Here is a 23,813-nt window from a genome sequence, read left to right on the forward strand (position 1 = left end):
TCAATACCATTTTTTACGCAAGGGTAGCTATTATAAAAATTTTTTGAACCGGCTGTTGACGACAACTCCCTAGCTACGGCGCTGATTTGGGAATTGTTGTATTTTTAAATATTTACTGTTTCTACATGTCTGTTTTTAGTTGTTGTTTTTTTTTTTTTTTTTTTTTTTCTCTTCGCTATATGCTAATTGCTGGTTTAAATTTATATATTTGTCTCTAGTTGTATTATTTGGCCAATTCAACTATTTATCTCTTTCTTTCTCGAAAATATTCTGCAATTTCTGGTTAATTCTGGAAAGAAAAGGGGGGGGGGGGGATTGGGATCTTCTTAAATATTTGCAGATTTCCATTTATTTTATCATATTGGCAAAAAATTATCATTAGCTGTTTGTCTGTGTCATATTCTTTAACTTTCATACCAGGCTTGAGCTCTGTTTATTTTGTTTCCGTAAATGTTCTAGTAAGGGATTTTCGTTTACTTGAAAAGTTTTTTCTCCTAGGTGAAGGAAATTCCCAGGAATGGGTATCTAGCCCAAAATAGGGTATGAGAAGGTCTTTTCCAGCTCTGACCCCTCCCTACATGTAGGGTTTTAAAATTTTCATGAATAGTCACTGACAATATATCTTGGTATGGGGGCTCTCAGGATATGAGCAGCATTTCAGGTGAAATTTGATTTTTTTTTTTTTTTTTTTTTTTTTTTTTTTTTTTTTTTTTTTTTTAATACAGCATTAAAGTTCATTATTTGTTTGAACGTAAAAAGCATGGAGTAATAAATTTTAAAAAAAATGATAAATCCCTAGGAAGGGACCCAATGGTCCCTTCCTTTTGGCTTTTAATAATTTGGCTTTTAAAATCATGGTAAAATATCAAAATATGTTTTTTGTAACTCTCATTTCCTAATTCAACTACTTTCCAAGATTTTGAAACCTCAAAGAAATTGCAAAATTTTGATTTTTTTTTATTCCTTATTAAGTTTCTTTTTTCCGTTTTTTTTTTTTTTTTTTATTAAAAAAATGTTAGAAAAAAAACAATTTGGATTATTAATATTAAGATCGATTGTTACCCTCTTAACATTAACAATCAAAATTCTTTTGAATACTTTTGGATTCTTTTTTTCAGCTTTTTTTGAGGGAACAGCCTGAGAGATGAAGTTGGAACTTTCAGGAGTTTTTATTTAAGGGATGGATATTTAGTGCCTCGAATCTTATTTCGGGGAAGGCGAAGAAAAGGGGTAAACATACTTTGCCTCAAGTCTGCCCAAAAGCTTTAGCGCTTTAAACCCCTTTGTGACTAGCATGTTCACTATGAACTAGCAATGTACATTAAAAGACGCTATATTTACCTTGGTTAATGGAATAGAATATCCCACAATATTGCAAGAACATCTTGGGAAATCGGCTTGATACTTTCAGGAGGTGTTGGGGGAGTCAAGTTGGATGTGGTAGAAGTACATTTATAGACACTACGCCCACCCAAACTATTAAAATAGCATATAATGAATGTCTTAAGAATATCTATTAAGATGTGGTTAAAACTTTCAGGCAATGTTGGGGGAGGGGTCTCAATTTTTTTTTTTGGGGGGGGGGGGAGGGGATCTCGAATTTTGACTTTAGGAGGGGAAGAGGTAGATCGAAAGAGTGCATAAAAATGCAGACTAATAATCTCAGTTTATTTTCAAAATCTTCTATTTTTTAAATAAGTCACTCAACTAAAAGTGGCGCTTTTTTGGTACTATCCCATTATGTGGGCCTCTCGGGTTAATCACTATAGAATAGGCAATGACAAAACCCGTTTTTTACGTCCCAATTGTTATAGAGTAGGCAATGATAGCAAGGTTTTCATTGCGTATACGATATTAAACTGGCTTTTTGGAGTTTAGGGGGGGGGAAGGTACCTAGTTTAGGATAGGTTACGTATTTAATATATGCAATGCTTTACCCCCCCCCTCCCCCACCCCTAATGTGCAAATACATAGCCCAAATTTGTTTCTAAACTCTTATATATTCATCCTATTTTATTTCACTAGCATTAACCAAACTTGACTTTTTCGAGAGGCCCGCATAATGGGATAGTACCCTTTTTCTATTGCCAAAAATCCCACGCTCACTTTTTTCTAATATTCTATATTTAATATAATATTCTATGTTATATAATATTCTATAACGGATGTACCACTGAAGAATGGATAAAATGAATAAAAACTAGACCATTGCTCTTCCTGAAAGAAAACGTCAACAATGATAAATATTAAAATACAAAAAGCTGTTTTTTTGTTGGTTGTTCGGCCTTTTTTCTTGTATTTTTGAACTTATCATGTTAGTAACCTATAAATGAAGACATTTAGTAGAATTACGCTAAAGTTGCTGTATTTATTTAGAGTAGGGTTTCCACGTGCTGCTGAATAATTCTGTTGGTGATGCTGAATAGAATAGTATTTATTTTAAAAATTTATATCACAGCATGGTTGCCAAATTTGAATTTTACGTCAGAATAGTAATAGTATATATATATATATATATATATATATATATATATATATATATATATATATATATATATATATATATATAAATTATATCGAAAGAACTTGACCTTCACGTCAAACATAATTCGTTGTAAAAAATACATAAATGTACAAATACATAAAAAAAAAATAGAATGAAAAATTCTTCTGGTGCTGCTGAATAATTTTGCTGGTGATGCTGAATAGAATAGTATTTATTTTAAAAATATATATCACAGCATGGTTGCCAAATTTGAATTTTACGTCAGAATAGTACTAGTATATATATATATATATATATATATATATATATATATATATATATATATATATATATATATATATATATATATATATATATATAAATTATATCGAAAGAAGTTGACCTTCACGTCAAACATAATTCGTTGTAAAAAATATATAAATGTACAAATACAAAAAAAAAAAAAAATAGAATGAAAAATTCTTCTGGTGCTGCTGAATAATTTTGGTGGTGCTGTTGAAATTACTTGTGTTTCTATTTGAAAAGGGTGATACCCCTATTTGAAAAGGGTGATACCCCAATATGGTAAATGGTTTAGAACTAGTTCCATTGCTAGTATAAAAGTATTTCTTCTTCACTGCAGCTATTGGTCCTATGTACCTTTTTTAGGTAGATTTATTTTTTGTACTTGTATATTTTGATATAACCGATAAAAATGTAATAAATTTTAACGGAACAGTGCCTGATAGAAAAAGTAGCCTTATTTATCAATATTTGTAGTTGTTGTTATAGTAGATGCATGCAAGATCATGCTCTAAACTAGGTGATTTTTTAGGGTGCAAACCAATGGCGTGTCCAGGATTTTTGCCCGGGAGGGGTCACTTTTTTTTTTTTTTTTTTTTTTTTTTTTTTTTTATGCAACAAGAATTAGTTCTTTTGTAATTTTACGTTTTTACGAGACGGGCAAAAATTTTGGGAGGGTTTAAACCGCCTACCCTCTCCCCTTGATACGGCCTTGGTTCAAACCCCCTACCCTCTCATCCCACTGAAATATTAATTAATCTGAAAAAATATGTTTTCACAAGATATTGCTGTTCAGTCTGGATGCAGTTTATCTTTAAAGCGTTTGACTTTAAAGCTTTAAATTAATTCTGTGGCGAAGATTAAATTGCTATGATCAGAATATCAGTCTCAAGTTGAAATTTAGATAAGAATAGGACCACTTTCTATATGAATTAAAATATAGGTTAATTTATAAATATTATATTTATTTGTTTATTTATTATTAATATATTTATTAAAGTATAAAATTGAAATGTGGAAAAGAGTTGGCAATTGCACGATCGATGCACACTTTACCTGACAACACTGGAATTTCAGTTTACCTGACAACACTGGAATTTCAGTATCTGTTTACTTTCTTTTTGTTTTTTGTTTGTTTTCTTTTAAGGGGGAGCCCTATGATATATGCAATGGACTAACCATTTTGTTTTTTTTATATAAAAATTGTTCAAAGTTTTAAAACACTAATTAAATATAAAAAAGAAAATGCAGAAGAAGATTAACTAGTCTCTTTCATAGACTCGTGATTTGGACTTGACAACACCGAAAGCGAATTAAAAGGTTGATTTACATGTTTATCGGTTGTAATTTTTATTTTAATTAAGAATTATTATTTTTGGAAAATTACAGTAAAATGGTTTTTACAGTGAAATGGTTTGAATGTTCTGCCTTTTAATATTTATTGATATTATATATAAAAATGTTTTATAATTTTTATATTGTAATAATAATACTATAATATAATAATAATATTATTATTACATTATAATATTATTTAAGTACAATAAATAATATTATATTATGTTTATGCTGTATAAATTACTTAGTTTTGGTTTAAAGTTGGACCAAACTTTCACTTTCCAAGATTTTCTGTTTGTATCAGTGCTGTTTGTATCTATTTTTTATGGTTGTCTACTTTACTTTAATTATTTTTTATGAGTTACCAAGTATGCCAAGAAAAATAAAATCCCTCCCCCCCCCCTCCCTTCCTCTCCAGCATTTGAAAACCAAAATTGATTTTCTTTGTCTAGTGTTGAACTAAACAATCCAGGGCTTGTATATCCGTGCTGACATTCATTTTTTCATGGTTTTTTACTTTTTGCTTTTTAAGCTGCCAAGTTTGCCCAAAGGAATGAAATCGACCCTCTCTCCACGTTTTGAAAAATCGATTATCTTTTTTCTAGTGTTGAACCAAATATTCTGCTTTAAAGGTTTTTTGTATCTGTACTGGTATTTATTTCTTACAGTTGTTTACTTCTTTTTTCTTTTATTTTTTATGAGTTGCCAGGTTCGCCGAGAAAAATGAAATCCATGCTTCCAGAATTTCGAAAAACTGGAATTGATTTTCTTTATGTAGTATTGAACCAAATTTTCTATTTTAAGAGTTTTTTGTATCCGTACTGTCATCTATGTTTTATGGTTTGTTTACCTTTTTTGTGAGTTGCGAGGTCCACCGAGAAGAATGAAATCCACCGTTCTTCAGAATTTTGAAAAACCGAAAATGATTTTCTTTTCTAGTATTGAACCAAATATTCTACTTTAAGAGCTTTTTGTATCCGTGCTGGCATCTATTTTTTACGTCTGTTTACTATTATTATCAATTCTTTCATTAATAATTTACTCAGTTTCACAAGAAGCGACTGCGATTAAAATTATCATGATCCTTTTACGCAGCGGGGAGGGGGGATAAAAAAAATCTTAAGCCTGTAGAACTGAGCCCTGGTGTATAGTTGACGTTGTTTTAAAACTTGCGGATTTTAAAATTCCATCAAATTGTTTTGTATTATTTCCATGTAAATTACCGGCAGGGTTATCAGAACAGGAAAAAAAATACGAAAACAATACTTTGGAGATTTTTGGGTAAATCATAATTATCATGAGATTTTGGGCGTGAGGGTTAGCCGCAACAGGGACACGAAAAATAAAAAGAATCCCGTGAAATCTGAAGTATCGGGAGCTATTTACATATATTATTATTTTAATTAGGAAATAATATTACAATATTATTCTTTAAGTTATTATTTGAGCATGCTATTTAAAACTCATGATATTTGTATCCATTTTTTATGGCTTGTCTTCTATTTTTACTCTTTTAAGGAGTTTGTCCCTTCGTTTTAACAAGGTTTTTTCTGCAGTGTTCCAAGAACGGAGTTTTATCGAAAGACCACAATTCTACCAAAAGAGCGCATAAACCAATTTTTGGTAATATTACATTTCCAGTAATGTTTCCAGTTTTGGTAATTAAAAACATTCGCTTTCTTGAGTTTTCATTATCTGAGCTGTTTCTTTGGAAACTAGTTGATTTGGCAACTGAGTCGCTCATTTGTCGAAACGTTTAAGTCTGCACTTATTTATTCTTACTATTGAATGGCTATGATACAAAGCACAATTACAGCATACAACACTTTTATGTGTAGCTTTCTTTTATCTGTGTTTTAACTAGAATAGGATTTGTTCTGTAGTGTTCTAGTGTAGCTATTTGTGGCAATTTTCATTTATGATATTAATGTCGATCCAGACGTTTTTATTTAATAGTTTTAGGTTCAATGTATTGTATTGTATTTGCTATGTAATTCATTTTTAAATATGAATAATTAATTTGATTAATTGAGATCATTAATTAAATGGTTAGTGACTCAATTAATTGATTACTTGTAAATGACTATCTTCATTAATGCATGCAGGTTTTCAAAGGAGCATATAAGCAATATCATAGGCAGCGCCGCTCTATAAAAGCTAGAAATATCCCCAAACTCTGAAACTCTTAAAGGAGCTAATTCCAGGAAATATTATAAGTTCTATTGCCATTTTTAAGAGGAATTAATTTGATCATTCAATTTAATTAATCGTTGATTAATGATTAATTTGAAATTATTAATCATATGTGTTCAATCATAAATAAGTGCGAAACAGTGTAAACACAAACAATTTGAAAGAATTATTCGAATAGTTAATTGAAATTTTGAATTTGATTAATTGATCAGTTAATTGAAAGTAATTAGTAAATTAATGATTGATCGGTGATTAATTTAATTCATATATGATTAATATATGATATGACAAACGAAACAATAATGTAGATATCGTCTTGAGGATTGATAACAACATGTACAAAACGAAATGCCATTATGACTTTGATTGAGGCTTTTTTGCGGGAAAGTTTTTTTAAGGCTTTTGTCACCTCTAAAATTTTTGATTTTACAACAAACCTACAACTGCAACTTGCGCCAAAAAGATAGGCTATTTATATAATTGGATCTATTAGATTTAGATTAGATTCACTGAGTCGGGATTCTGATATTACTAAGACTTGTTGTTGTTTGTTTGAAGCACGATTTTGCCGATTGTGCACGTCTCCATGATTTCATCAGAGCCTTTAGGAATGAAAGGTATTCCATGTCAAAATTCAGCTGTCCAGCTGTTGTTCTGTCATGACCGAGGGTCAAATAATTTAACAAGCCATCTGGCTTTTGTCACTGTGGTTAGGGAGGGGTTTTGAAGAATATCAAGGCAAAAACCAATAAACCGATGTCAGGCTGTATTCAATTCTGTCCAATGGTCTCACAAATGAGCCTCCATATTTACAATTCAAACACAAGTGGCTGATACGGCAATTTAAACTGATGAGCTTGGCTTGCAATAAATACAAATACTCATACATATAGCTTACATGTCACTAATTTACATGTACAATATTAAAATAATGTGCAACAATATTAATATATACAATTATTAATACAAATTACAGCACTAAGTGTAGCTTAGTATCTACAATAAAATAGCCTAATACTTCCACAGATTTTTTCCTAGCCCATTGTGGTGCCTGTGCATGACCCAGGATACTTCTGAGCTTTAATGCACCAAAATACTTTAGGCACGCTTTTTTCAGTGGCAACCTCTGTGTCTCATACATTTTATCAGTACATTAAAATATGCCTAACATCCTCTTCTACATTGCAGACCTCACATAATGGAGAGTCTACTGACACCCATTTAAATAATACACTCCTAATTCGAGCATGGCCTGTTCTGATCCTGAATATACTGATAGCCAGGTGACTGACTTGGTGACATAGATCAGGAGGTGGGGTACCATAATCATACAAATCAGGGATCTGGTTCTGAGACCTTTGACCAAAAACCTCTTTCTCCTTCTCCTTTAGCAACTTATCATAATAACATAAAAAATCATTCATTGAATACTGACGTACTAAATTCTCCCCATACCACCCCATTTTGCCAGCTTATCTGCCTGCTCATTTCCCCTAATTCCAGCATGTGCTGGTACCCATATTGCTATCTCATACTTGGCTGTCATCAGTTTTAGCAGTATCTTTTCTAAAAGTAGCACTGATTTTCTTGCTGGCCTATGGCCATACATCAAATAATTCAACACTGAAAGTGAGTCACTACATATCACATATTTACCTACTGGCAAAACACTTGCAATAAATTCAAAGGCTTTCAATAGTGCATACAACTCAAGTGAAAATATTGACAACTTCTCTGTTACTTGAAAAGACAGTGCATGACTGAGCCCAAGGACCACAATCGCAGCCCCACCCCCAGTGGCAAAGCATGATCCATCAGTGAATACCATTCTATGTCCAGTCTGTGTCCACTGCTCTACCCATTCATGCCACCTAGCTCTTTCCATCCCTGGTGGCTCCTCTGGGCTACCCCTTGAGAATGGGGGTAGTGCTATATTTGACTTTATACCTGTACTAGAAGTTGAACCTACCTCATCAACAGCATCAGGAGTTGGGATAGGAGCAGCTGTTTCAGAGATGTGTTTCACCATTCGACAGTATGGAGGAATTGATTTTGGTTGGAATCTTTGGTTCTGATCATATGTTTCAATAAGTTCTTTGTAGATAATGTCAATTGGGATCAACATCTTCCGTGTAAATATTGTGCTTCTAATTTCTTCCTTCCAGTTTCTAATACTGTCAGTCCTCCTTCACAGTGTATTGCAGGGAGGGGGGTTGATTTTAGTCATCAAAGACTTTTCCTCAGTATCAAGGGAAGGGCTGTATCCATTTCTTTCAGGAGTTGGGTAGGTGCTTCTCGGTATAGGAGGCAGCCATAATCCAGCTTACTTATTACAACTGCTCTCACAAGCTGGGTGGTAACAGAGAAAGGGGCTCCTCTCTTAGATAAGCAAATAGCATTGACAAAGTTGGTGCTGCTCTTGAGGTTTCCAATTAAATAATTCACATGGTGAGTCCATGAGAGTGAAGTGTCAAAAGTCACCCCAAGGTAGCAGAACTTTTCAACTGCTGGGACAGTGGTGCCATTCATTCAACGCCTTAGCGTTGAATGAATCTTTGTCCTTGTGAAGAGGAGCACTGCTGACTTGAGCAGGAGAGAATTTTTGGTCAAAAGTCACCCCAAGGTAGCAGAACTTTTCAACTGCTGGGACAGTGGTGCCATTCATTCAACGCCTTAGCGTTGAATGAATCTTTGTCCTTGTGAAGAGGAGCACTGCTGACTTGAGCAGGAGAGAATTTTTGGTCAAAAGTCACCCCAAGGTAGCAGAACTTTTCAACTGCTGGGACAGTGGTGCCATTCATTCAACGCCTTAGCGTTGAATGAATCTTTGTCCTTGTGAAGAGGAGCACTGCTGCTGAGCAGGAGAGAATTCCATGTTGTTGACAGTTGCCCATAAACTAAGATAATCAAGACCCTTCTGGACAGAAGCTTGCAGGGCATGCTTATCTCTTGATGTTGCAACAAGTGCAATATCATCAGCATGCAAATACAGGTTGCATCCCAGAATATGTTCAAAACTAATATCACTGCAATAAATAAGGAAGAAGAGTGGGCTTAGTGCCCCCTCCCCCTTGTGGTACTCCCACATCTGGCTTAGTTCTTGAGGGAGATTCACTCTCCCCCATATGGATCTCCAGTTCCCGGCTTCTCAAGTGATCTTCTATCCACATCCTCAGTTCTTGGCAGATTTGGAAAGACTGTAACTTTCCCATCAGGTTATCCACACTAACCCCATCAAAAGCTTGTTCTTAGAGAATGATCCAAACTTGCTTGAAAAACAGGAAAAGTTTCCTTTCTTCAACGATTTTTAACCAATTTTTGGCGTAATATTAATCTTAACAATAATGCAGAGTAGATTCGAAAACGCAGTTTGGTAGATGGATGTAGCTGTTGCAGCGCATTGCAGGGTCGACTTGTTCTTAAAGAATGATCTGAACTTGCTTGGAAAACAAGAAAATTTTTATTTCTTCAACGATTTTCAACCTGTTTTTGGCATATTTTTAATCTTAACAATAATGCAAAGTAGATTCGAAAACGCAGTTTGGTGGATAGATGTAGCTGTAGCAGCAAATTGCAGGGTCGACTTCGGTAGATGGATGAAGCTGTAGCAGCGCATTTCGAGTTTGAATTGTTCTTAGAGAATGATCTGAACTTACAGAATAATGCAAAGTAGATTCGAAACGTCGAATCTAAAGCAAAACGTCGAATCTGTCACTCCAAAGTTGAGATGTTTATCGAAATACATTTTTGAAATTTGGTGTACAAGCTCTATATTCTTTTTTTCTTTCTTTTTTGACAAGCCCTATATTCTTTTTTTAAAGAATTTAGATGTTTCTGATAGAAACAATGTAAGTAATATCATAATTCTGGCTTGGTGAATTGATAGATCTGAGATTAATGTATCCAGTAATACAACTATTTTGTCCCTTTTTGCGACCTAAAGTTTTTGTCACAAAATTGCTTGTTTCACAAAATTCCTTTTTTGTCACAAAATTGCTTGTTTGAGAGGGAAAATATACCTTAAAAAAATAATGATAAAGTATTTGTGTGGAGCTGATTTAAGTTCCACAGCATTTGTGTGGAGCCTAACTTTAATTTGGTAGATAGTACAAAAAATATTAGCTAGCCTCTGAGCTAGAAATCCTCAAATTCTCCTACCTCTTTCGATATAAGTACGCCTCTGTAACTGCAGCCAATGAGTGAACGCCAGCTAAGTGTTTTCACTTTCAAACTGATTTCCAAGAAACATGTGAGATACTTCATTTTGTTTAGTACAGAATGATTTATTGTGTTTTTATCAATTAAAATATTTCTTATTCTTAAGATTTCAATCAGCTTAAAATCAGATTTTCAGCTCTAGTTTCTAGCGGTGGAGATCTCATTTCAATTTTCCTGTTAAGAGGGATGGAGAAGGGGGGGGTATCTTTAGTTTATTGGAAATTGGGTTCAATTTAGTAGAAGTCTTGTGAATTTTTAACCAGTGGAGGGGGGCTCCCTAAGTTCATTCTAAAACAATATGGAATTATCTATTGGGGCAAAGGAAATATCGTGGCAATTAATATATTTTTTTTAACTTTTGAATGGTCTATATGGGACTCTGTACGGTTCTAACGTGTTAGATCACAAGACATGACAAAATAAAAAACAATTGTAACGAAGAAAAAAGGAGGATAATTCCAGCTAATGAAGAAAGGAAGAATAGTATGCAGATATTTCGGTCGGAACCTCCGCTCAGCCGTCCTTGTGCAAAAAAGGAAGTAATGAGCAAAAAAATACAGATAAAAGTACTCAAGACAAACTACAAACAAAACAAACACTAAATTAATAGAGGCAGCAGAGAGGAAATTCTTCTTTTTTTTGTGTTTTTTTTTTTTTTTTTTTGCAATAGCCGGAATTTTCCTCGTTTTTTCTTCACTAATTTTTTCTATTTTGCTACACGATTCTCTGTTGCTTGGCACCAAGATATTCGGTTTTGCTCCAATCGAAACATCAGCAATTTTCCCAAGAGCGAATTTACCCTATTCCGTTTTATTTGTTTACAATACAGTTTATAACCGAATAAAAAAAGCTGATTTTATTTACAGACTATTGAGTGTTCAGAATCTTTGATTATTTTTTCTGTGGAACTGGTTTCGAGCAATAGAACAATTTTGTTCTCCAATTCAGCTTTTGCAGTGAAGGGGAAACTTATTTTATTCCTGATTTTCATCCACTGCCGTTTTACATATCCATACTTATGTTGTTTTCGTCTTTTTCTACCTTTGTTCATACCAGGCCTGATTACCTTTGTATATGAAAAAGCTTTATCAAGTCTATTGCAGCCTTAAGGAAGCCTGAAGTTTCTTAATGATTTTTTTCTCATATATATATATATATATATATATATATATATATATATATATATATATATATATATATATATATATATATATATATATATATATATATATATATATATATATATATATATATATAGCCGAGGTAATAAACTTGATATTCAACCTGTTTGAACAAAATAGCTCGAGGTAACTCACAAAGTTAAGTACTATCCCCCCTCCCCCCCCAAAAAAAAGGTAAATTCTCCGTGTTTAGCAGTAATGGCAACGTCTAAACGGACGCTTTGTTTGTTTGCCTGTCAACACTAGCCCGCCTGCCTTCCAAGGAATGCAAATCCTGGCTACCCCCTTATCAAACAGAACATATTCATCCTTCCCTTGAGAATTCAAAACTCATGTAGGACCTTAAGAAGGGCTAAAAGCACTGATATACCAACAGTGTGCGAAACTCGCTAGAATAACTAATTCAGATAGAATTTGTTTGGCTTCAGTCTTTAGAGAGGTGGAGTATAGCTACCGTAATTGCTGCTCTAATGACAACAACCTCTTAAATATTCTCTTATATGTCTACCGAAAGTAATAGGGCTGTATTGTATGATGTAAAGAAGTAATGCTTTGCATGTGCAAGGTTGGCCTTCTCTATGTTCAGTATTTATTTACGCGTCGTTTGCTATCTCTTTCTATTTTTCTGCTGTTCTTTAGTAGCTATTTGTAATACTCGGTGATCTTTTGACTAGTACAACCACTCATATATTTTATTTTTCAGAAAGGGAATTTAAAGAATACAAACGCTGTATAATATTTATCTTTCGAACAGGGCTGTCACAGGCAGTATGTTAGTGCTATTTGTAGTACAATTAAAAAAAAGTAAACCTATGAGTACACATAAAGAAATTTGTACTTTGTAGTACTTTCCTTAAAAATTAGTAAATTTTGAAGCAAAAAGGTATCTTGTACAAAACTCTCAGGTGTGTACCTTTCCTTAGGGCTCCTTTGTCAGTTTAGCGTCTCTAGCCAAAAAAAATCAACAACTCCGTTTTTTATCCGACAAAATAGCATGTTTCACAACGTGAAGTGGCAACCCTGCTTTCAAAAGGTCTAACTAGAAATTTACTGATTAGGTACAGTGGTGTCCGCCAGGATTTCTTCTAGGCTTTAATAACAAAGCTTTTTTTATAAAAAAAAATCATGTATTATTTCTTCTTAGATTAGTACATGTATATGTTTCCTTTATTGCATGAGGGTAGCCCCCTCCCCTCTGACACCCAAGAAATTTGTGTGGGCACCGAGAAAATTGATATCTTTTAGAAATATGCGATGTACAAATTAACATAATGTAATTTTTAATTTTTTTTACTGTTTATTTCAACTTAAAAAGATCATTAACATCACGCTTTAGTTAATGTGTGAAATAACAATAGTGTTTGTCCTTATTTAAGCTAATGGATTTAATATTTGATTTTTAGTGTTAAAAAATAAGTGTATTTTTGTACAATTGTTCATTTTAAAAGTTATTCGTTTTATGCTTCTAACTTCAATGCAACACTCGTTAACTGATTAAACCATTGTTTATATTATAAAGATTTATTTTTATTTACGAATAGAAACTAAAGAAATATTTATAGGGATCTGATCCCAAGAGACTACTTTTCAGATTACTCCTTTCTGAATTCACCCGAGACTATGAGCCAATCAGATTTTTTGTCGAATTTTTTTATTGGCTGAAAATAGCGCTAGGTCAAACCAAGTATTAGTGAAATTTCACAGTAAATGGGTGTTTACTGAAAGTATTCTGACGATTGGTGTAAATTGAGGAAAATTTGTGAAGGGATACACTCATTTCCCAATAAATAGCCTAAAGAGGTTGAATTATCAAAAATCCAATAGGTGTTATAATTAAGCCAATTTAAAGGATACTCAGTGGCGTCAATTCAGAAAAATTCCGGGGGTGGGATTTATTTTTTAAATATGTACGGGGTAAATTTGTCATTTTTCTAATGTAATACCAAACAACGCCATTTTTATTAGAAATACCCCCAAAAATATATTTTCCAAGAGGGGGGTGAGGACGGGCAGGTGCCCTCCTAATTGACGCCACTGTACGGAGTTTTTATTTTATGGATAGAAAGATATACAGCGTAACACATGGTGTTCTCTAGTCACAATTCTAACAGTAAAAAACTGTTTATCCTTGATATGTTCGAGAAGGCAAACAAAAATTGGATTCGGCAGTAAGACTGGAGGTGGAAAACAGTATTCCATTGCAATTTTTTCCCAGGCCCGGTTTACCAATAGGCCCGGGCCTATGGGCACACAACCCCAGAGGGAGCAATAAATTACAACTGAGTGATTTTTTTTCTCAGCAAAAACTGAACTGATGTGATTTATCGTCAAAATGTCAGGTGCATTCCACCGCCGTGCTGCCTTTTCAAAGAAAAGTGATTTTAGAATAACACAGGAATACCGTGGCCACTTTTTGACTCATCAGTTCTGTTCTGTTCAGTGCTTCCACTATCCCCGAATTTTAGGGGATTTCCCCGAAAACTTTGCAAAAACGGAGCGGTTAAACCGCTTGGGCGTAGAAGTATCAAAGCTTTAATCCGGCCCTGTCTATCCTTGTGTGGTATACCAGACAAATACATTAAAGTGATTAGTTCTATGTACGAGAATAACATTGCTGCCGTTAAGATAGGAAACGAGGTTAGCTGCTGGTTTCGTATTATACATTCTAAGACTAAACTGGCTATACATGACATATGAAGCTAAGAGAGGAAACGAAATAATAAATGAAAAATAAAATCAAAATAGGGGGTGAAAAAACGAAGATTTTGTAGGCAGTGGCAAAACATGAAGACGAAGAACAAGCAAATATTTCGACAAGGACCTCCGCCAAGTCGTCCCTAGTGCTAAACAAAAAAGAAAATAAACAACAAAAATCTAACCTTTTGGAGTCACTCGGCAAGATGCGAACGAATGAAAGACCAAGCCGAAATCAATGAAAAAAAGATTTACCAAAGAGATTGAGCAAGATTGTTTTGCTTTGCAATACTTTTTGCTCGTCTGCGATTTCTGTTTTCATTAGGTATGCAAATAGGTTATCTTAAATTTGACTGGGTGCAAATATTAATTGAGTTTTTTAAGATTAAATTGTTATAAATTGGGCTTAATGAAATGTTTCCGGTATCTCTATTAATACCCAAATTTCTGTTGTTTTTTTTTTTATCTCAATTACCTCTTTAAAAGATTGCGGTAAGCCATTTGCAGTAGATATTAAAGTTGCCTCCTAAAAAATAACAAGATGTGTAGGATTTTCAAATATATGCCAGGGTGAAATAAAAATTCAGATGTTAGCAGTGTATTGATCTCTAAAAACAACCACACCTTAAAAAAATAGCTATACCTTCTTAAGCTGTTTATTGCCATATGTTTAAGCTTATTTTTACAAATTTTTCACCCGTGTTCCTTTTTTTTCTAGTTTGGCGTTAGCTTTTGCCAATAACTGCATACAGAGGTTGTTTTTTTGTTTTTTTTTAATTGAATTCTCAACTTTTTCCCAATGTTTTAAGAAATATATGGGGGCGTAATTTTTTACTTAATCAATTCAAACAATCTGGTTTCACTTTCAACAATCTTGGTGCTTTAACCAGACTCCAATCCATGGCAAGTTACATTTCTCTTGGGTATCATCTGGGTATGTAAAATTATATTGACTCATATTATTGGATGTACCCGACAATGATCCAATTACTAAGGTGTTTGTCATCAATAAAGAAATGATGAATTGAGATCGCTTATTTGGCGCAATTTTGTGTCTGGATAACTCCAAGGTCTTTTGAGTTACACTATAAAAAACTGGCTCAGGTTTAGAGAAAGACTTCTTATATTTTAAAATTTGGAACCTATTTATTAAAAAACTCTGAACATGATGTAAACAAGCAATATAAGCCTAACTATGTAACTATACCAGCTTTAGTGACTCGAGTAACAGACAATTCAGGCGCATTTGTTTTTCCCGAGAGATAACCATAAAATTCAAAATAAAAAGAGAAAGTTGAAGGAATTAAAAACACCGTCTGTAATATTAGAACTTGTTTCTCTAAAAGAAAAGAAAAAACAACTTAGAAGGGCAAGTCTTCGCGGAAGTTGTAAAGAATCTTGAATATCAATAACCGTAGGAAAAACTGAAAAACAAAAAATACAAGAAGACAAGGGACAAACTAAACAAGAATAAACTTCAGGAAATGAATAACGAAGAACAAATCAGCTATTGAATGTTTGTGTTTTTTCTCGAAAACGGCTCGGTAATTTTTTCTATAAATCGGCAAACTAACTTTTTTGGTCTGGAAAAATGCTCCAGATAGATCACGACTTGTGGAACTATTTTTATCCACCACAATGCCCTTAATACATTTTTTCTTACATCCTACTGTGAAGTGAAACTAGAGACCAACATGCCAGATAAAACTGTCAAAATGAAGTTCAAGAAGTTTAACAAAATATATCAGTGACGTATATCAATTACTACTCGTAAGGTTCTCTGACGTCAGTTAATTTTGCCGAGATTGGTTTTTGCACAAATTGAATAGAGTAATTCAAACTTAAAACTCTGCCTGACTAACGATTAACAAAACCAGGCAAAGGAAAGAGTAAGCAATTTTCACCGAAATTATGATAATTGTATACAGGATAAGCTGTTCCATAATTCGAGTGTATTTCGGGACTCATTGTTTTATGTATAGGTCTTTCCAATGGCGTCGTTTCGGGGGAGGGGGTGGGAGCGAAGTTGCCCCCCCAGTAATTTGGTGAAAAAGCTATTATATATCCTAGGAGCCTTGAATCTCCGGATGGAGAGCCCTCTTGCCCCCCCTCCCCCCAAGGAAAATCCTGGAGCTACGCCCCTGGGTCTTTCTGTAGACGTGAAAATTTTCACTTTGAGTTTGTTTTTATTTTTGTCATTTATAAAACCCTGTGGCATTTATTTTAAGCAAGCGAGAATTAAAATAAAATCTTAGTCTCTGTTCTTGGTATGTATCCAGTTGGAGGGAGAAAATTGACCCCTAGAATTAAAAAAAACCTCCCGCTTTGGATCTTTGTTTTAAACAACTAAATCTAAAAAATTCAAAAGGTTTTTCCTTGTAAGAATCAAGGAAAAATCTGTTTTCACTGTCTAATAAGTGGACGTTTATTTGTTCGTCATGGAAAGGCTGTGTGATCTTAAAAAAGATACCTCATTTAAGGTATAACGTCGAAGGACGTTTAGTTCTGTCCTAGGAATGACGTATGGACGGGTGATAGATAGACTTATCTATCAACAAATGAAATGACATCATTTTTATAGAATCCTAAAAAGGACTTATGCCTGATATGCCTTTCACTCACTCGGACTATTTGACTTGGCTTTTTCTTCAATTAGCCATGGATTGATGTCCACAACTACTTGATTTTAATTCAAAACCAACGGATGTCGTATATATGGGGAGATGTGACCAATAAAGTATATAGCTATAAATTCAGCAACATTTATTTTGCAATTAGAAGACGAAGAAGATTTTGCCACCTTCATTAGAAATTCAACTTACATTTAGGCAATGTTAAAGAAGAACAAATTCGGCATAAATCAGGTAGCGATTCGGTAAAATTTCGAAAGATGGCCCCCCCCCCAATAAAATGAGCCTCAGGACGCCTCTGCTGATGACAATCATTGTTATGTGATTGAAATGTTCAGACTTTTGTATCTATTTTCCCTGTCTAATAAGTGGACTTGTCCCCATTTGAACGTTTAATTGTTAGACATTATTCAACTACAGGTAGCTTGATATTATATTTAATTTTTTTGCGCACAACAAATTAGGATTCATATTAAAGATTAATAGGGAATTTCAAAGACATTCGAGAATGTTTGTAGCCCTTGGTTCCCATTGATGTGTGTTTTTTTGCGCAAACGGTTCACGCATTCGAGAATGTGTGTAGCCCTTGGTTCCCGTTGATGTGTGTTTTTTTGCGCAAACGGTTCACGCATTCGAGAATGTGTGTAGCCCTTGGTTCCCATTGATGTGTGCTTTTTTTGCGCAAACGGTTGGGTTCACGGATAGCGGTTAAGAGATAGTCGCAAAAATGCTCATATAGAAACGGTTTACTGCAGCCAATAAAACATAAAAAAATATCACGAGATATCTAAACGATATATTCATAGGAATAGGATAAATCATTGTCTACAAGCCAAGAATAATACTAAAAGGGCTAGCCTTTATTAGCCTCGCTATGCCTAATAAAAAAAATTCTGAACTTCTGTATATTTCTTTCCCTGGCAATATCCCCCCAGTCCTTGAAGAATAATTTCTGGGATTAAAAGGACATGAACCTCATGATTTTTACCAATCATTAATGGAAAACATCTGATAAATATGGTTTGTTTCTCATATACTTGTAATTTATGGTTCTAAAAGCTATGAATCCAGAACAACAGATGTGAGTTTCAACGGCTCAGTAAGAATACTTCAATGCAGCTGTTGAAACTTTGTGACGCAGAAACTTGCAGAAAAAAAAAACGAGGAAAGTTTAATGGACCAAGCGAAAACGGGCGTCGTTTTCTGAGTTTCCGAAAACGGGCGTCGTTTTTTGAAATAGCCTAAGTGGGAACGCAGGGGAAGTTTGATTGTTAAAGATTGTGATTGATGTGATTGATTTGATGTTGAAGTTTTGATTGATGTGAAGTTTGATTGCAAAGAAGGTTGATTGCTGGGGTTTGTTGGCTAATCTCCTAGCGTTGAATAAGTTTGTTGCAATCGATGTTTAAAATTTTTGGCATTCGATAGGCAATTGAAATTACGTTCAAAACACTTATTAAAACCTATTGCAATTAATTATTTGCTTATTGTGCTTCTTTGCACCACTGTATGAAGGAATGATTTTATTCAGTGATTAAACCCGTACAGAGTATTTCACTATCTAATCTACAAAATATAGCATAAAATATAAAAAACTGAAAATCACAAGCAAAATACTAAACACCACAAAGAAACAAGGAAAAAGGAAAAACAAGAAGTTGACAACCATTATTAGCACTTAATAGTAATTAAATGAAGGGGGGGAAATATAAATAATATAACAGTAAGATGACAGCTTAGTGATTTTTGGCTACTACATCCTCGGCTCGTACAAACAGGCTCCTCCCATTTAATTTGCCATCAGCGGTCCAGTCTATATTACCCTGGAACGCATATTTTCGCAAGAACCTTCTCAAAATGCCTTTGAAACCAACTCGAGACTTCGAAGACTTCGATGTTTGTGTTATGTTTTATTCGAATAAATAAAATTGAAGGGAAACCTACTTATAAATCCTAAAAACGTTTAATAGTAACATTGCACCACTAATTATCGATTTTTATATATCCATTGGAATAGATTAATTTAAAATTAGATTCTTTAAAAATTGTTGTTACAAAGATGAAGCCAAGTTTCGCGTTCAAGAGAAATCTGACTCGTCTACCCGTGAAAAAATCGAATGTCGCTTATGTTTATAGTTGTTTATATATTCTTTGGAGCACTTGCATGTCGGTCCGGCTTTGCATAATGGTAGAGATACGGAATGATCATGCTATATTATATTTATATACAGTACTTTGCACAATAAGCTGTAATTCTTTCTTTTACTGATAGAAAATTTTTGGAATATTTGTTTATTAGGATTAACTAACGATATTCTCGTTTAGTTTCAAAGGTTCTACAGGTTGTCAATATTTCTTTATAAGGAATTAATTTTTATTTTCACACTGCGTTCAGTAAAGAACATTAATTCTCATCTAATCGATTGTAGTAAGCTCTGTTAAACCCGGGGTTGGTTTTAATTCAAGGAAAAGACATAGATAGCACTGATGCCAATTTACAATGAGAGCCATCTTTTAAATTTCTCATTGAAAAACATGAATCTGGGGAAAGGCGGGAAACTGCGGATAAAGAAAGAAACTAAAAATTTATTTCTATTTCTATAACTAGAAGGAACATGGAAAATTTTGAAAAGCTGGAAAAAATTGGCGAAGGTACTTATGGTGTTGTCTACAAAGCCAAAGATAAATGTAATAACAGGCTTGTTGCATTGAAACGAATCAGACTCGAAACGTTAAGTATTGTTGCTTTTTTTTTTATCTTGTCTAGCTTTAGCCTAGTTCAGAAAGATGTTAAAAATTTAGATGATGTGGATTTCATCTTTACTACTTTGCTATCTTGGAGAGTAGATGATTTAGATGAATGAATCCCTGTAGAATGTCTCCAGCCATGACCCTAAACTAGGCTATTTCATAAAGCCTCTACATGGGCAAGCATACTTCAAACATAAAGTCACATATTAGGCCTACTGTTTTTTTTGCCTAGCTTTGGTTCATAAGTAAGAGTGTTTGTAAAGTTCCAGACAAAAGGCTTTGTCCTATTGTGCAATGTAGTTAAGAAATGTGAATTAAATTGTGGAATGTTCCACCACATGCCTAATATGGGAGTGAAGTTCATTTGTGGTGCAAATGGATGTTATAATTAGATTGAGGATGCAAATCTAGGTATATATTTGCACATAAGGGGGGTGAGGGTAGGCCTAGGCTAGGCTATTGGTAAATTTTTACCAAATCATGTTAGCCTATTGAGTTTCAAATAAAGTGAATAGGCCTATACCATTTGATGCCTTTTTAATGCTGATTACAAATATAACAATCATTTCTATCAGAAATGAATTTTAACCCCCCCCCCCTATATATGCCAATTCAGGGTATATATTTCTACATTAGGGGGGTGGGGGCAAATTTTGTTTCTGATGTAAATGGGAGGTAAGTTTATACTTTGGTAAATATCTACCAAATTATATTATTGAGTTAGGAATAAAGTGAATAAACTATTTGATGGCTTTTTTATGCTGATTACAAATATAATAATCATTTCTATTTGAAATTGATTTCAGCCCCCCCCCCCCTTATATATGCCAATTCAGGGTTAGGTTAGGTTAGGTATAGCCTATATAGGGGGGGGGGGTGAAATTCATTTCCGATAGAAATGCTTATTTTATTAGTAATAAGCATAAAAAAAGGCATCAAATGGTGTATTCACTTTATTTGAAACTCAATAATATGATTTGGTATATATTGACCTAAACTTTATCCCCCCCCCTAATGTAGAAATATATACCCTGAATTGGCATATATCGGGGGGGGGGGTAAAATTCATTTCTGAGAGAAATGATTATTATATTTGTAATCAGCATAAAAAAAGGCATCAAATGGTGTATTCACTTTAGTCCTAACTCAATAATATGATTTGGTAAAAATTTACCAGCCTATATAGGCTATTCTGTGAATATATAGGTTCTAAGAAATTCATGAATTTCTTAGAAAAACAAGGAAAGAAGTGAAGATAAATGCTCTCACCTTGCAAAATCTGTTAACTAGGATTATTCTGCATATTATGGAGTAAGAGTTGTTTTCTTAATATGTTTCCAGCTTGACTCATAGGCTAAAAATACTGGTTGGTCAGTTGGCTAATTCAAAGATTTGTATATATATATATATATATACTGTCAAATTAGCCATCTGGTGGTGTCCTGTGGTTGACAGCCTCTAAAAGAAGTGGTAAATACATGATTTCTTTCTGAAAACATGAATGCTTTTCTGAAAATATCCCCCCCCCCTCATGATCCCAGTTATAGACCTACTAAATTCAAAGAAAACACTCAAGTTATGATATTCTTGCTTTATATGGTTCCATTGTTATCCAATCATTTCTAATAGGCTAATATTTGTATAGCCTGAACAATTCTAAGTAAATTTCTAAATGGCACTATAATTTAAGCTAAGATGAAAGTTAAAATGCCCTTTTTTTTGCTCTTTCATATTTCAATAATCACTTCTGTGGCTAGTTGCATCACTAGCCCCTAAAGACACCCCAAAGGTTTCATTTTTGTAACCACACAAAGAAGTTATTGACACTAGTTAAGTTGTTGAAAAGTGGTTAAAACCATATCACTAGTTTATAAATAAGATGTTCAAGAGTAATATATTCCTAAAACACTTAGGCCTATTTATAACAATTCATACCTCATTTATCAGGCAACTCAAATATAAACAATTTTCCTACTGTTTCAAGTTTTTCAAATGCCATCAACAAAAATAGTGCTGAATTTTGTGATTCGAAACTATGCTGTCTAATACTTAAAGCATATATTTGCCCATTAGGGGGGTGGGTAAATTTCATAGTTACTTTTCAATGAACAACATAATTTGGCTAGGATGAAAGTGAAAACACTATTTGATGCTTTTTTTATGCTGATTCAATATCCATATAAAATACCTTTTTCATAATATTCATTTTCATCTTAGCTAAATTATAGTGCCACCTAGAAATTTATCCAATTTTATTGTTCTCACTAATTCATCAAGAAATTTATTAAGTCAAAATTATAGCAAACCCATTTTAACAAAGAAAAAGGTGAAATTCTGGTTTAGCTACTTTTTGATATCTTGGAATAGGTCAGGAAAATGAATTTTTCAGTGATGAATAATGAAAAAAATACTCTGGGAAGGTATTGCCAAGCTTTCATGTTAACCTGATTTTATGTTCATGTTCAGAATTTCAGGTTTCTGATTTCCAAGTCTTTAAAATTTGCCCACTTGACAGATCTATACCTATTGAAATTTTGGAAAAAAAAAACATTTTACCTTAATTTTCAATTATTGATTTCCTTTTCTCTGGTTTTAATTCTGAAAAATTCAATTCCTGTTATTTGAGTAGAATTTTCAGCCATAGCAATGTTTTCTTTTTCTAAATTTAGGAAATGTATTTGCAGATCTTTGAAATACTCATAAATTTGGATTGAGCAAAGTTGTGAAGCTGAGCAGTTTTCTTGTACTTCATTTAAGCAGAAGATTTTGCAAGGTTTCACTTTCAGAACATAAAGGGGACATAACATAAACATCTAAAGGGAGAAGGAGTGGAGGTAGGTACTTCAAAATACCTTCCTGGGACATTCATTAGTCTGTAGACCCATCTCTGAAAGTTTCATTTTCCTAATCTAACCCCTTTCCAAGATATCAAAAAGTAGCTAGATTAGAATTTCACCAAGAAGATGCATTGTAAGATTGAAAAGACAAAAGAAACATATTATTAGGGCTATATCTGACACCATCAGGTGGAAGTGAATTGTTTCAAAAGTAACCATGAAAAATAAAGGGCATAAAATAAGGAATCCAATGATAGTCTACTAACTTTGTTTAGATGCTCTAAAGTTCTACCCTAGATATTGTTCTAGATAGATAGATAGATAAAGTTCTACCCTAAATATTGTTCAGAATTTTTTGAAAACTAGAAATGGCCATGCACAACAGTTTACCCTAGCATCAAAGGCATTACCCCATTGCAATTTCCCATACAAAACTTGGATGTTGAACATGGACAACCAGTGTCAACCTGTAGTTTTGAAACTAAATGCCTCCACTTAGTATTGCTAGAATCACTTACTTTGATAGAACTTCAAATGTTGAACTGCTCAACTGCCTTAAAATCCAACACAATATCCACCAGGATCCAACAACTTCAGTGGCTCAGTCATGTCTAGCAGATAAGCCAGTTCTGTCCTCCAAAAATCATCTTTGAAGGCTAAATTCACAATTATTGCCCTTGTGGCCCCCTCCCCCCCTCCCAAAGAGGTGGAAGGACAACTTCATACATCATTACCTCTTGGGCATTCTTCATCTATCAAAAGTCTGCAAGGCATACAGAAGGCACATCCATGCCATTACAAAGAAAGAGGCCCAAAGTAACCTTCTAGGATGGACATGACCTAAGTCAAAGGAAGGCAGACTTAAACATAATAAACAAAAACAATATTTATCCAAAAGTTCTAAAACCTGTCTTCCACAAAAATTTCCACAAAACTTGTTTTTCCACATTAATTTTATTGATCTGGAAAATTTCCTTGTCATTTCCTTTCCTTGGGACAGTTTTCCTTTCCTTTCCTTTCCCAAAATTTCCTTTCCTTGGGACAGTTTTTGTCTCCACTTAAATGTTCATTGCTAAAACAGTTACTGCATTCGATATCATCTTTTTGGCAATTTAGAGTCATAAACTTTGGCTGTGCATTTACCACATATTGTGACCATACATTTAAGGCATTTTCTTGTTTT

The 23,813-nt window shown here is 33.6% G+C and overlaps 1 protein-coding gene across 1 annotated transcript in view; it reads left to right on the forward strand.

Annotated features, from left to right (window-relative positions):
- Window positions 1–19,600: 19,600 nt before the first annotated feature.
- The window catches only part of LOC148943081 (cyclin-dependent kinase 2-like), a 36,035-nt gene continuing 31,822 nt past the window's right edge, over window positions 19,601–23,813 (forward strand). The window contains exon 1 of the mRNA XM_089102632.1: window positions 19,601–19,773. Coding sequence (XP_088958758.1) covers window positions 19,658–19,773 — 116 coding nt within the window. The 5' untranslated portion in view covers window positions 19,601–19,657. The remainder of the gene's footprint in view (window positions 19,774–23,813) is intronic.

The sequence above is a fragment of the Artemia sp. Qi Xiang Cuo genome, chromosome 16 (assembly GCF_049724085.1).
Source record: "Artemia sp. Qi Xiang Cuo chromosome 16, ASM4972408v1, whole genome shotgun sequence".
In the NCBI taxonomy this organism is placed as follows: Eukaryota; Metazoa; Arthropoda; class Branchiopoda; order Anostraca; family Artemiidae; genus Artemia; species Artemia sp. Qi Xiang Cuo.